This window comes from Limulus polyphemus, unplaced genomic scaffold (assembly GCF_000517525.1).
Source record: "Limulus polyphemus unplaced genomic scaffold, Limulus_polyphemus-2.1.2 Scaffold5472, whole genome shotgun sequence".
Classification (NCBI taxonomy): domain Eukaryota; kingdom Metazoa; phylum Arthropoda; class Merostomata; order Xiphosura; family Limulidae; genus Limulus; species Limulus polyphemus.
In genome coordinates, this window is record NW_013671082.1 from 9,778 (window position 1) to 25,352 (window position 15,575).

General features: G+C 32.6%; 1 protein-coding gene across 1 annotated transcript in view; it reads right to left on the reverse strand.

Annotated features, from left to right (window-relative positions):
- Positions 1–15,575, reverse strand: part of LOC106472619 (ubiquitin carboxyl-terminal hydrolase 25-like) — a gene marked incomplete at its 3' end in the record, with an annotated part of 36,568 nt that overhangs the window by 8,929 nt on the left and 12,064 nt on the right. Inside the window, 5 exon segments of the mRNA XM_013933270.2 lie at positions 3,187–3,332; positions 4,860–4,951; positions 6,117–6,208; positions 6,994–7,140; positions 14,005–14,091. Coding sequence (XP_013788724.1) covers positions 3,187–3,332; positions 4,860–4,951; positions 6,117–6,208; positions 6,994–7,140; positions 14,005–14,091 — 564 coding nt within the window.

The following is a 15,575-nucleotide window of genomic DNA, read 5'->3' on the forward strand; positions in this document are numbered from 1 at the left end:
TAAACTGGTAGAGTACATATCTAAATACATCTAAACTGGTAGAGTACATATCTAAATACATCTAAACTGGTTGAGTAGTTATCTAAATACATCTACACTGGTATAGTACATATCTAAATACATCTAAACTGGTAGAGTAGTTATCGAAATACATCTAAACTGGTATAGTACATATCTAAATACATCTAAACTGGTAGAGTACGTATCTAAATACATCTAAACTGGTTGAGTACGTATCTAAATACATCTAAACTGGTATAGTACATATCTAAATACATCTAAACTGGTATAGTACATATCTAAATACATCTAAACTGGTATAGTACATATCTAAATACATCTAAACTGGTAGAGTTCTCAACCAGTTTAGATGTATTTACAAACCTACTCAACCAGTTTAGACATATTTACATATCTACTCAACCAGTTTAGATGTATTTACATACCTACACAACCAGTTTAGATGTATTTACATACCTACTCAACCAGTTTAGATGTATTTACATACCTACTCTACCAGTTTAGATGTATTTACATACCTACTCTACCAGTTTAGATGTATTTAGATATCTACTCAACCAGTTTAGATGTATTTACATACCTACTCTACCAGTTTAGATGTATTTAGATACCTACTCAATCAGTTTAGACGTATTTAGATACCTACTCAACCAGTTTAGACGTATTTACATACCTTTGAGTAGGTATGTAAATACGTCTAAACTGGTTGAGAAGGTATCTAAGTATGCCTAAACTGGTTGAGTAGGTATCTAAATACATCTAAACTGGTTTAGTAGATATCTTCTACAATATTTACATGAAATTAAAACTTCTTGAAAAAAAAGGTACACAAAGAAACATGCATCGAAACTACTTTCAAGTCCCAAACATTAACAAACAGTTGAAAAATTACAGAAAAAAGCTTTTTTATATGAAAGTTATTCTTGTACTAAATATACAATGTATAAGATATGCATATGATTCAACACTCAGTGCTCTGGCAAAATAAAATGAATAGTTTTGTCATAGAGTTGACATTGATTATATCAATCTGAAATATAACACAAGCAGAAACAGACCCACAAGGGCCTAGTAACTTCATCTTTTCCTTGTTTGAAAGGGTTCATACACAGTACAGTTAGGTTTATAATTGGCACGGAAGTATTACGAGTACTTCAGACAACACCACTGTTTTCAGAGGTGTTCGTATTCATGTGCCAGGCACTGTATAGTGATAGTTGATTTAAAATTTTGTGACATTGAATAAGAGTGTTGTCAAACTAGCTTTAAAATGCTGATAAAAATTACCTAACAATTCCTTCATACTGGTCTACATGCTGTAAGTACATTCTGACATATTCTTAAAACTGTGTAATATAACCACACATCCTGAATATATGTAGAATGTGAAATCTGTAAAGAAAATAATTTTGGTATATTATGTAAAACTTTTAATTTTCTTTACTTCCAAAATTTACTTTTATTATACAAGCTGTCGGCAGTGAATCAAAACTATTTTGTCATCAGATAACTTTAAAAATGGATCCATAAAACAGGTCGTGTGATTTCACTTTGTCTTTCAGTTACTTTCTTTCTAAGAGAAGTCATTATTTGCAAAATATGCCACTATACTAGTATGATATATAGAATAATTTTGATTTTTACTTGTTTTAATTTCATCTGATTTTCTATACTTTTTAGGAAAGGCTGTTTTCAAACGTTAAAATTTAAAACCTAGAAGTAATTACAACATTATAAATACAATGTAGCTAGACTGTGCAATAACATATTCAAGAACTGTAACAATTGAAAATACTTTTATAAAACAACATACAGTTATTTCATACATAAAACTTTCAATGACCTCCAGTTAACATTCTTATATTTAGAAAAATGCCTTGTTATGTGTTTACTGTCTTTGTTTCTAATGTTTCAAAGCAATTGTAACCACAAAAATGAGTCTGTGAAAATGAGAAAATGACAAAAACTCAGAAAATAGGCTAATTATTATGGATACATTATCTCTTTGATAATCTATATAACCTAGGGCACAGTCATCTAATTTTACCTCGTCCAAATGAGAAACAAAACATGGTGTTGAAATCCATATCAAAATAAAATACAACAATTTATTTGTTTGACGTACATTGAACACAAACAGCTGATCATCTACACTACTGTAATGTGAATGAAAGAATTAATCTGTGTTTGATGTTCTTAATTTAACTGAAAATCAAGTTGAACAGTGCACGATCAGCACTTATAATGGCTAGGACATGCACATGACTTCACTAGCATGTCCTGACTCTGGAGTCAGAAAAATTAACTACCTTTCTCGAAAGTTGAAGTAAGTCAAATCTGAAAGTGCCAAAACTTCATTCACAATATACATTATTTTTCTCTTTGTCAATCAGAAAACATACACTGAAATGTGGACATGTCTCTGCTCCATATGACAGTCAAAAAGTAGTCCTCCACACACAGAGTGAAGTAGAATACACAGCAACTATCCCATGAAATAGTACATCAGTTCCTTGAGTCCCAGACAGCTTACATAAAGTAATATCGAAGGCAGAATTTAGCATGTTCCAGAATATAAGTTAGAAATTTAAAAAAATTTGTGAATGTGAAATGTATACTCTAGCAGAGTGAGATATGTAGTATTTGCATACTACATCACATACGATGAAAATTTCAATTAAAGCTTCCAAAGTTTATATTTAATTTCTCTCTTGAACAACAATAATTATTTTCCAATCTATAAAAGTGATTTTCTACTCTACGATCTCAATTAGTGATCTACAACCAGTTGACCCCAGTACCTGAGTAAGTAGGTTGCAAGAATTATCATTTAGCCTTCATTATTAGCAAATTATAAAACATATGTAATCAACAAGGTGTGCATTTGCATTTTCAAATGTTTTGAAATGCACTTTATCATTATTCTGAAAATTTGTGACTCCCAGCATGGCTCTGATTGCTCCATGTCAGATTTAAAGCTGTATTTCCATAAACTCAATATCCAACAACATTTTTAATGATAGACCTTAACAATAAAGTTAGTTTAAAAAGGTTGGAGACCACTGATCCACACCACCTGTGTTAACATTTCAAAATTGAACATGAATAAATAAGATCATACAAAATATGTTACCTATTATAAATATTTTAATATATTACTCTTACTTCTTGCCCAGAATTTGTCACTGAATCTCCATAGCAGGACTCTATCTCCTGTGCCATAGCAGCCTCTAGGCTGTCATGGATGTCACAAAAACCAGTAACTTGAAGTGGATACTGGCCAAATGCCTCTTCATTCTCAAAGGTGTGTCCTGAAGGAATTTCAATAAATGTTCTTGAATAACATATATATACCTTCCAGATTATTAGCACTTAACAGTAAACAAGATTAAATGATGTGTTTAAGTGTTCTAGTTGAATGTTACTAATAAATAATTATTTCTGATATTGAACATTTCTAAATGATGTACCCAGTAAAATAGAAAGAGATAAAATTAATTGGTTGAAGTTTTTGCTTCCCACCCAGATAAAACAGAAAACAAAATATTAAAAAAGTTTTGTTTGCTGAATTTTGCATAAAGCAATTTGAGGCTGTCTCCACTACCCATCTCTAATTTTGAAGTGATAAACTAGAGGAAGACAGCTAGTTAATGCCACTAACTACCAACTCTTGGGCTAATTTTTTACCAATGACTAACCATCATATTATAACACCCCCACTGCAGGTGCAGTGACAGTTTTGGATTCTGCAAGCCACAAATTGTGAGTCAAACAACTTAAACACGTGGCCATACTACGCCAAATAATACAGCACATACATAAAAATAACTAACCACAATACCAAGTTTGTCACATAAACAAGAAAGCAAAAATCAAACAAATCCTTCAGGTCATCATAAAGGATGAAGTCTCAGGTCAACAGTTTTACCATAAATGTTGCTCAAAGTGGGTATATCGCATCGGGATATCAGAGGAAAAAATAAAATAAAAGGTGTAACTTATAAACACACAAGTACGTACAACTGGTTGGGAGAAAGATTAATTTCACAAGCCAACAGTAAATCTACAAGGCCAATACAGTCAAGATTTGATCTTTCAAGAAATTGTAACATTATTCACTATTTCTTCAGAATAAATAAAACTATCTCACTATTTTGACCCAGTTAATGAGAAAAAGAGCTGAAAGAAATTTATGTTTTCAATTTAATATTTGTGTGGTGTGCATTCATGACAAACTGTGAAACTGTTTAGTAACACCTATTTTACCAAAGGTTACACCACACAGCATACTTTTTGTCCCAAGCATCACACCATTTGGGTTATGAAAATCAAAAAGGACAAAATAAGCCAATACAAGAACAGCAATTAACAAACCTTTCTCATAATTCAAGCTAATGTCACATTGTCCAGAAACAACAGACATTTTATTAATTATGCTTTCATCTTATTCCATTGCCTATAACCAGAAAACTGCTTAAAATATTAATGACTGACAATCAAATCACATATAATCAAAAACCCATTTTTCCAACAATCCCACACAAACTGGTGATTACATTTTTACTACTGTATTGTTCTAAAATATGACAAAAAATTATTAAATTGAAAATTTTACAACTGTATTGTCTTAAAATATGATGACAAGACAATTGCTACACTGAAACTTCCTCTATTGTTTTGTTCTGGATGTGATGACAAAAACCAATGGTTTTATTCAAATATTTATCAAGTTATTTTAAATGTACTGAAAAAATCAACAGTTGTACTGAAACTATCTTTATAATCATAATCATATTGTTAAGCATATGACAAAGCACTTTCCTCTAACCAACACTCACCTTCATTAAGTCCTTCAGATCTGTAGTGCCCATAAAAAAGGTTTAACATAGGATTTTGACAGCGGGATGAATTCTGATCAGTTGGTGATGCACTGAAATAAAAGAGATATAAGTATACATACCAGCACACAACATATAACTTGGCAGACATTATCAACAACTTGGGATGAGTTCTGATCAGTTGGTGATGTACTGAGATAACAGATATATATTCATGCCAGCACACAACATATAACTTGACAGACATTATCAACAACTTGGGATGAGTTCTGATCAGTTGGTGATGTACTGAGATAACAGATATATATTCATGCCAGCACACAACATATAACTTGACATACGTTATCAACAACTTCACATGAGCTTCGGTAGTTTTAAACTGCTGCTTGGCTTTAACAAAATAAACATAAGTTCTGTATTACATTAATTAGTTTCTCAAAGTTATAAAAAGTATGATACAGGAAAATGAACATTTTTATGGCAAAAAGACCTGAAATCATGCAAGTGGAAAAGGAAAATAATGTAAATTCAATACTTATGTAAACTGATATTTCAACTTCTTTTGTTGTTGTTCTTACTAAATCTGTACATTATGAAATATTTAATCCTGAAATTACCCATTTCTGTTTATATTATCACAATCTGTGGGATTATACAGGGTGGTTCAGAATTAACTTTCTTGTTTTAAATTTAATAATTAAATAACTAAGGAAATACAACCATGTAGTTTTCAATATCTTGTAGACCAACTAAAAAAACTTTTGTTGTTTTTTTTTTTTTCTCCAGTGAGTAGTATTACACCGTAAAATGGCAACCATCATTTGGTTTGCAGAGACCAACTCAGTGTCTGTGGTTTAGAGTAATTACAGATGCCAGTACAGGAGAAAAAAGTATTAGGATCATTTTAAGGATCACACACCAGGATAATGGATGCCATCACCACCGTAACTGTGGGCATGTTACATCTAATGTGGAGTGAAATCGAATATCAGTTAGACGTGCCGAGAGCCACTAATGGTGAACATATAGAAGTCTACCGACTTGTCAATAAAAACTGTTTGAGGTTGGCTACAAGATGTTAAAAACTACATGGTTGTATTTCCTCAGTTAGTTAATTATTAAATCATAAAATAGGAGAGATAATTTTGGACCATCCTGTATATTTCTAACAATATTTCAACCATTCTATCTCAAAACACAGTGTAAATCTCAGGGTATGCTTCAGATGACAAATGTAGAAACTTTTCTTTAACTCACTCTTCTTGACAAGAATCCAGATGCAGTGAAGAATCCAGTTTGAAAGCATCTTCTAACCAGTCTAATAACTTGTGAGTAAATTCACTAGCATCCTATAGAATAATGAGAACAGAATAAAAAATTTTGTTTAAACAAAATACAGTAAATCTTCACATTTAATGAAATTTATTACACACAACAGAAATTAAAAGACTTTTAACACAAATAAGTTAAATGTGCAAAATGTTAAAACTTTTATGTCACTTTCGTTGCCATCCTGTATGTTTTTAATAATCATGATATTTTTCCCTTCTAATTGTACCGTGAAAACACTTGTATCTAATTCCCAAGTTAAGATTAAATAATTCAACAGTACACAAAATCAACTGACTACTGCTAAGTATTAGCACACAAATTAAAGATTAAAATGCACACACACACAAATACTACAAATTTATGTAGCTGGTATGAGTAAATAATCATATACATAATTGAGCTTCTTTTCATTTTCTACTCTTAAAAATTATCACACAGAAATGTTTTATAACAAACAATAATAATAAAAACCTATGCACCCACAATATAAAATCTTAATTAATTTTTTCACTTGAAAAGTTTTAAGTAAAAATATTTCTTAAATATTTGCATTTTTTTTTACAATAACACCTCTTTGCATGAAATTATGTATATTTTTAAAATACATTATTTTTCTATTTTTTCTTATAAAATTCACATAAAACAGAATCAGCTGGAAAGTAATCATTCCACACAATCTAAACTGTTAATGATTACTTAAATTCTCAACCAGAAAACAGGATAATTTAAGATAGACAGTGCATGGAGTTCTGGGTATTCTACACTTTATTATAATTGTTAAATGTTCTTGGGCAACACATACCTGTTGACTGTCTGTACTGCTACTATTTGGAAATGCTTCACGTAGCACATCCAGAGCTTCGGAAGGATCTACGTACTTTCTCTTACTAGCCACCATCAAGCCAAACAGTTTTCTTAACTCACGCATAAACTCAAGATTTCGTCTATCCTGAAATTGGTTAACAATTGTGTCACAGAACCTCAATACATCTATCCTGAAATTGGTTAACAATTGTGTCACAGAACCTCAATACATCTATCCTGAAATTGGTTAACAATTGTGTCACAGAACCTCAATACATCTATCCTGAAATTGGTTAACAATTGTGTCACAGAACCTCAATACATCTATCCTGAAATTGGTTAACAATTGTGTCACAGAACCTCAATACATCTATCCTGAAATTGGTTAACAATTGTATCAGAGAACCTCAATACATCTATCCTGAAATTGGTTAACAATTATGTCACAGAACCTCAATACATCTATCCTGAAATTGGTTAACAACTGTATTACAGACCCTCAGAACATCTATCCTGAAATGGATTAACAACTGTATTACAGACCCTCAGAACATCTATTCTGGAAAGGATTAACAACTGTATCACAGACCCTCAGAACATCTATTCTGGAAAGGATTAACAACTGTATCACAGAACCTCAGAACATCTATTCTGGAAAGGATTAAAAACTGTATCACAGACCCTCAGAACATCTATCCTGAAATGGATTAACAACTGTATTACAGACACTCAGAACATCTATTCTGGAAAGGATTAACAACTGTATTACAGACACTGAGAACATCTATTCTGGAAAGGATTAACAACTGTATTACAGACACTGAGAACATCTATTCTGGAAAGGATTAACAACTGTATTACAGACCCTCAGAACATCTATTCTGGAAAGGATTAACAACTGTATCACAGACCCTCAGAACATCTATTCTGAAATGGGTTAACAACTGTGTCATGAACCTCAGTATATCTATTCTGGAAAGAATTAACAACTGTATCACACACCCTCAGAACATCTATTCTGAAATGGGTTAACAACTGTGTCATGAACCTCAGTATATCTATTCTGGAATGATTTAACAACTGTATCACAGAACTTCAGAACATCTATCCTGAAATGGATTAACAACTGTATTACAGACCCTCAGAACATCTATTCTGGAAAGGATTAACAACTGTGTCATGAACCTCAGTATATCTATTCTGGAATGATTTAACAACTGTATCACAGAACTTCAGAACATCCATCCTGAAATGCACTGACAATTGTATCAAGGTAAGGAGTCCCAGAGAATTATAATTCCTGGCTACAGAAATATGTGAATGTGAAATTTTAGTTGTGAACATATAAATCTTATATAAACAAAAAACTAATTATTATACACCAAAAAACAAATGACAACATCTACACGACCAAGCTGAATTTGCCTGATTTATTTCAAGGCAACTGTACTCCCACTAGTAGCAAATTGGCTTTAAAAACATTACTAAGTTCCCTATACCCATTGTCCGCCATTTGTCAGCGATCAACTGTGAAAACCAAAAACAAGGTTTCAGTTCAAATTGGCTGGACCAATAAGGATCAGTGATACATCAAACGATACCTCTTATCATGCTCTATTGTAGTCTGGCCGGTTTCACTGGATCCAGAAGCATTTACTATTTGAAAAAACAATGCTTTAAAACCATTTAAAATTCTTAAATAAGGCCATACAATAAACTTTGTGGTGATGATTACATAAAGGATAAACTGATACATAGATATATTGGTCCAATCTGAACTGACAGCAAGTCAAAACATGATGGATGGGAATTGTAAACAGCCTATGCATTTTCCTGGCAACTGCTTGCTTTTACGTCATATCATCGGACATAAACAGACTATGCTGTCTTGACAAGTTTGTCATAAGTCATATCACTGGGTGTGGCTACAACGAAAAAAATGTGTGCTACAATCTGTGATAAAAGTGGTATGAACAATGTATCAATTATATCATGACATGACATAGAACATACAGAGGTTACTACCGGTATGTACCTGTCAATCACAGTATTTCAAGTTTACCACCAATGTGATTACAAAATTTGTCCTATACTTTCATAGGTACATGGGTAAGCTCATACTTCATTATCAACATTTGGTTGTTGATAATTTTCATTTCATTTATCCATATAATATGAATATACATGTATGAGTTTGAAACTGATGGATGTTATTGGGATTACACTTACCTTAACACAGGTGTCACGCAGTATCAGGTTACCAGGTAAAGTGATAATTTGATATCCGTCACTGACATTAACATTGTTCCACTAGGAAAGTCATGTTACAGGTACAATATGTAATTGTTTTTCATTAGTTATTACCTACATTATTGAACTTGCAGTGTAAATCTACTAATTTCTGACTGTGGAATCCAATGGTGTGTGAATTGTTTTGTTATTTTCATTATTCAAAATCACCGAATCACAGAACCTCAGTGCATCGATCCTGAACAGGGTTAAATCTCGTGTCACAGAACCTCAATGCATTGATCCTGAACAGGGTTAAATCTTGTTCACAGAACCTCAATGCATTGATCCTGAACAGGGTTAAATCTTGTATCACAGAACCTCAATGCATCAATCCTGAACAGGGTTAAATTTTGTATCACAGAACCTCAATAATTTATACTCTACCAATTTTTGTGAATTTACTATGTTTCAGAACTTCAACTGCTCTCTTTGTCTGCATTTGTTAAGATTTTTAATAAAGTCATCTCTAATCACAAAAAGTTGCAAAAAGCAAGAAACAGTTCCCAAACATGTAAAATTTAGCTCCTTTCAAATAAATTGTCAAGAATATAACTACAAAACTTAGGCATTATTACACTCCCAGTGTTCACTTTGATGCATTTTTCATTCAGAAATGCAGGAACTTTCAATATCAGAAAATTGAGAAAATAGCTTCATAATGCATCTTAAGGGTGAAAACTAAAACTATCTTCATGTTGCTCTTTTAATCCTATTCAACATCTTACAGTTTTCAATAAGATTTAGATCTTTTATATGCAATTTGTTTTGATTCAACACTACAACATCCAAAATGTTTCCTGTGATGTTTCAAATAAAAATGTTCAGATATAGTACCATCTATCATCAAAACTGCTACTACCTAGTGAGTAGGACTTTGTGGAAGAATAAGCAATGGAAACATCATGGGCAAATCAATGGAATCTAAAAAACTTCTAAATGTTGGTATATAAATGACAAGATATAAAAATCAAACATTCTTCTTTGTGACTTAATGCAGTAGTTAAATCTTGATCAAAGACAAAGAACTGAATGATAATATGTTTAGAATGCCATTTGAAAAACAACACTGCATACAGGTATTCACTTCATATTTTAAAGTTCTCTACATGCAGATGAGAAATATTATTTATCACAACATTTTTGCCTATTTCTTTAAATATACCAGAAAGTATCATTTTTCTATAACTCTCAATTTAACACATTAATGTTCTGTATACAGCAAACAACCAATGTATAGAAAACAAGGATAACGCTTGCTATTAATTCACCACATTTTGCTATATAATGTATTAAACAGGCAACTTTAACCTTTTGACTATCCTGTGAGTTATCAGAGAATTCTAATTACTAATTATCACCCTTTAATGTTTTACATGTTACTCTATTATAAACTATATAATATAAGCTTTTCAGTACTCAGCAAGTCCTAAGAGAATTCTACTCTTTAATTACCACTCCATAATTTATGTTATATCATTCTGTTACAAAGTATAGACACAGATAACAAACAAACAAATGATACTTCCAATATACGATACTTTACCAAAACTAATGCCATAAAATGATAGGAATCACCCTATCAACTGACATTTTATGAAAATTGGGCATGCAATGACCTGCAATGTGATCTGAAATGTAAAAATATTGAATATTGTTATTCAGCCTATGATTATTTGTGAACATTTGGCAGTGCTGGGTTTTACATCCCTACAGTTCATTACATTTCACTATAACATGTAGTGTGGTCACCACTAACTACAAGGTCAGCCTGGCACCAATATTGCATGCTTAAAGTCAATATACTGATAAGGTCTAAGGTATTCTTGACCACTTCTCTGAAAAAAACTGTTCCCGAGGCATCTTGAATACCTAATCACTTGACAAAGATACAACACATCTCAAAAATGTTGTGAGCAGAATGCCCCTCACTGGGTGTTAGGTGAACATGTTGGCCTTATGAAGTCTTGTTTCCAATTGGCTGTTCTCAGAAACAGCATTCAGGTGCAACTACAGCATCTGATTCCGTCTTCCAGCAGGATCTCTTTAACCAAAGTGAGGTATATTTGATCAGTGACTTGTGCTATGGATGATAAATAGTCTGTCTCTATCCAAGTGTTGAAGCTATGTGCTATGATAATAGTCTGTCTCTATCCGCTTAAACACTTGGATAGAGACAGACTATTATCATAGCACATTGCTTAAACACTTGGATAGGGATAGACTATTATCATAGCACATAGCTTCAACACTTGGATAGAGACAGACTATTATCATAGCACATTGCTTAGATACTTGGATAGGGACAGACTATTATCATAGCACATTGCTTAAACACTTGGATAGGGATAGACTATTATCATAGCACATAGCTTCAACACTTGGATAGAGACAGACTATTATCATAGCACATAGCTTCAACACTTGGATAGAGACAGACTATTATCATAGCACATAGCTTCAACACTTGGATAGAGACAGACTATTATCATTGCACATAGCTTCAACGCTCAAATATACCATTGTTTTGGAAGCAGCAAGACATTTTGCTAATGACACTTTGGGCCAACTTACTGGCTGGTTTCACTTGTATGATTGTTGTACACATGAGTGAAATATTCCAACGTCTTTCTGACATTTGTCCATGTTTCATGAACAAGTTGAAGTAATCAGTTTAATCAGTAAAAGGTTTGTGTGACATCACTAAATATAGTGCAGGCAGAATAATCAACCATATGCAGTTCAGATCACATACCTGATCAACAGATGCTTGTTTTTCACAACAATGAACTGATGACAGTGATTGACATTTTATAACAGTGGTCTTGCTTTGTAACCACAATATTAAACCTCTGATCATCAACTTTGTGCAGTGTATTAAGCATCTTTAACCTTTCACAACTCAATGGGTCATTAAACATTTATACAGGGGGTCCCCTGTTATACGTTGTGATGCATTCCTGGAATGTGGGACGTACATCTGAAACAACATTAAGAAACACAATCTTTACGTGTATTATGGGGGGGATGCATTTCTGAAATGTGGGACGTACATCTGAAACAACATTAAGAAACACAATTTTTACGTGTATTATGGGGGGATGCATTCCTGGAATGTGGGACGTACATCTGAAACAACATTAAGAAACACAATCTTTACGTGTATTATGGGGGGGATGCATTTCTGAAATATTTCGGTCTACTCTTGAATAACCTTTTTAAAGGGTGTAACACGACCTTTTTAACTACAATATACTATGCAAAACATGCATGTAAGAACATTAAAGGACTAAACAGTTTAGTGCCAAAGATAATTATTTTCCTGAGCTTTTCGGCAAGAGGCACTTTATTATCTAGGTAATTGCTTTTGAGCCTAAAAAAACATCGTGTTATTTAGAAAATGGCACGCAAACACAACATGTTTACATTCTCCGCCATCTTGGCCAGTAGACAACATATCACGCTCCACCCAGTAACCTAGTCCGACAACACCGGCATGCTCTAGTAATGGAACACGGCAACGGTGCTTCACACAAGTTGGTAGTACGATACTGTACAGTAATTGGTGAACACTACACCTGGTAAAGTAGCCCAACAATGTTTTAACACCAGTAATGAAATAAGGTAACATTGTATCAGAAATATTGGTAGTAATTAGTAAACACTACACCTGAAAAAGTAGTCGACGACGTTGAAACAAGGCAATATTGTTTGATACATGGATGAACACTAATAATGAAACAATGCAGAGCGATGCAACGTATAATGGGGACCCAGTGTACTTTATTTTTACTGTGACACTCTTGAAAACTACACTAAGAATTAATTAGATTTGCTAGTTTACTCCCACTTTTGCCTTTTTTTAAGTTACATAACTCTATTATAAACTATACATTTTAAGGCTGGTTTCCACAAGGCAATTTTTGTCACATCCCACTTAAATAATGGTGGAGTGACTTCCAAGTGTTTTGGCTGATCCTGCACATCATGCTGACTTTGACAAGTAGGCACTAAAAGAAACAATTTGCTTTCAGTTCAATAAAATAAACAAACAGACATTTTCTACACAGTGTGTATGGTTTATTATGAATTAAAATTATTTGTTTTCAGGTTAGTACTACATTTAGTAATGACTTCTCAGTTTTGATTTCTGAAGAGAGAGAGTTAATTTAAGGAAACGTTACTTATAGTAAATGTTCACTGTCCCATGCACTAACAATGCTGGAATGTTATTTTTGACACAACTTTAAAATTATTGTTTATGTATACTTTACATATTTTTTGAAGTCCCAAAGTAAATCTCTCTCTATATAAAAATCATTTAAAAGCTTAGTATTTTTTGCATTCCACACCTTCTTGAAAACATTGAAAAAAAAAAGGTGGTGTAATGATGATCTCAAAAGTCTTTATAACCTGTTTGTAACTTCCTAATTGGCTGAGAGGGGGCTAGAACTGTTTTATAATTTCAAGCAGCAAGTATCCCACAGTTTACAAGGTGAGATGAGGAAGATGACATTTTCGAGAGCAACACAAAAAACATTCAGTGATATCAATTCACATGCAGTAAAAGTTACCTCGGGGAAACCAGCCTTTATAGAGGCACCTTTAACCTTTACATTACTGAGCAGGTTATTGAAGGATCCTACTTTTTACTAGCCAGACAATTTTAGTTACTCAAAGAGAGCCAACATTATCAAAATAAATTACAAATAACACTTACCACTGTATTTTGAGTATCACTTTCCCAATCTATCTTTGGTGAAAAATGTAGAACTAACCTCCTAAAAACTGGCAAGTGGAAGAGGGACTATGAAAAAAAAAGCAAAAACTATAACTCAATAAACATTCAAACATAGAAGATACAAAACTACCCACATCTGATACACCTTAAACATCCTATGTGTTAAGTATAAAATCCAGCGATTCACTATTTAGCTGTACACACTTACATATATAGTTTTATATAAGAATTACCTATGCTGACTGTTTCATACTTGCCAGTTAATTAAAAAAATACATTAATACTAAATTTATAATTAACTACCACTAACCAGTAAATGACATCACTGAAACAAGCAGTTAGCTTTAATCTGACACAACATATTGTTTTTAAAGCTTTTCACAACCGCTTACATAAGCATCAACTTTTAAACCTAAATTATAATTACTTATTAATACTAAGTAATCAAATTTCCAAAAATTAATGAACAAATGTAGCTGCCAATAATCAATAAATTTTAGCTTTAAATCAGTGGTTTTTTTAATATTCTCAATATCAACAGTAGCACAACAGGCCAGGATAAGTAAGAAACTGCACTTATCAACATGAATACTAGCCCAATGGAGCTAGAAGCCTTATACCCAAGAGTCTGTTTTACTTTGGCCTTTTTGATATACTCACACACTTGATTTGCTGCCTTTTCACAGCAAAATGGTGATATTAATTTCTCAAACTCAGCATGCTCAAAGTATTTATTTCTAAAAGCAAATTATAATTACAAATTTACAATATTTAGCCTTTGAACATTTTAATGGCTTTATAAAAATGAATAAAAACCCTATAATCCGAGCACTTTCAAAAGGTGGACCTTTCTTCTTCAGGGGCAAACTGGGAACGGTGGTGTAATTGAACGAGTAATAAAAATAGGGGGAGTTTAGTGACATCGTAAAGGTCATCCAGTATTCCAGGAAATGTTTCATCTATTTCTCTACGTACTGTTGTAAGCATCTCATTTCCTGGTACAATATAGCCGATGGAGAGATTGTATGTGGAAAGGTGTTAGGGATATTTTACTTTAGAAATGGCTAAATATATGTATATTTAAAACTATACTTAAGTGTTTAAGTAAAATAAAGGTGACACCTGGAGACTGATTGGAAAAGATATGCTAATCAATTTATAAAAACAGGTATGGAAAATTACCTTAAATAAATAGTAAGTTTTAGGAAATTCAGCATTCACATTACATGAAAAAAACAAGCAAAGAATAAAAATTATTTTTCTGACAGAGATGAAACCAATGAATGGCGATCACTGATTCTAGGATCTAGATTGATTCCACAATGTTGAACAATGTTTAGATTAGCAATCTAATAAGCTTTTATTTCTCTATCTGTTTTAGTTTTGAATCCTGTTTCAATGCCAATGAGAGTAACATTGTTAATGGAAAGACCAGGTTGGTTAAACAGGGAGATCTTTTTTTTGGGTGACCCTATTTTAAAAAGCGGGCAAGCACAAGCCACAGAAGTGCGCTGTCACTTGAATGGTGTTGGATTTTCAAATGGAAATGG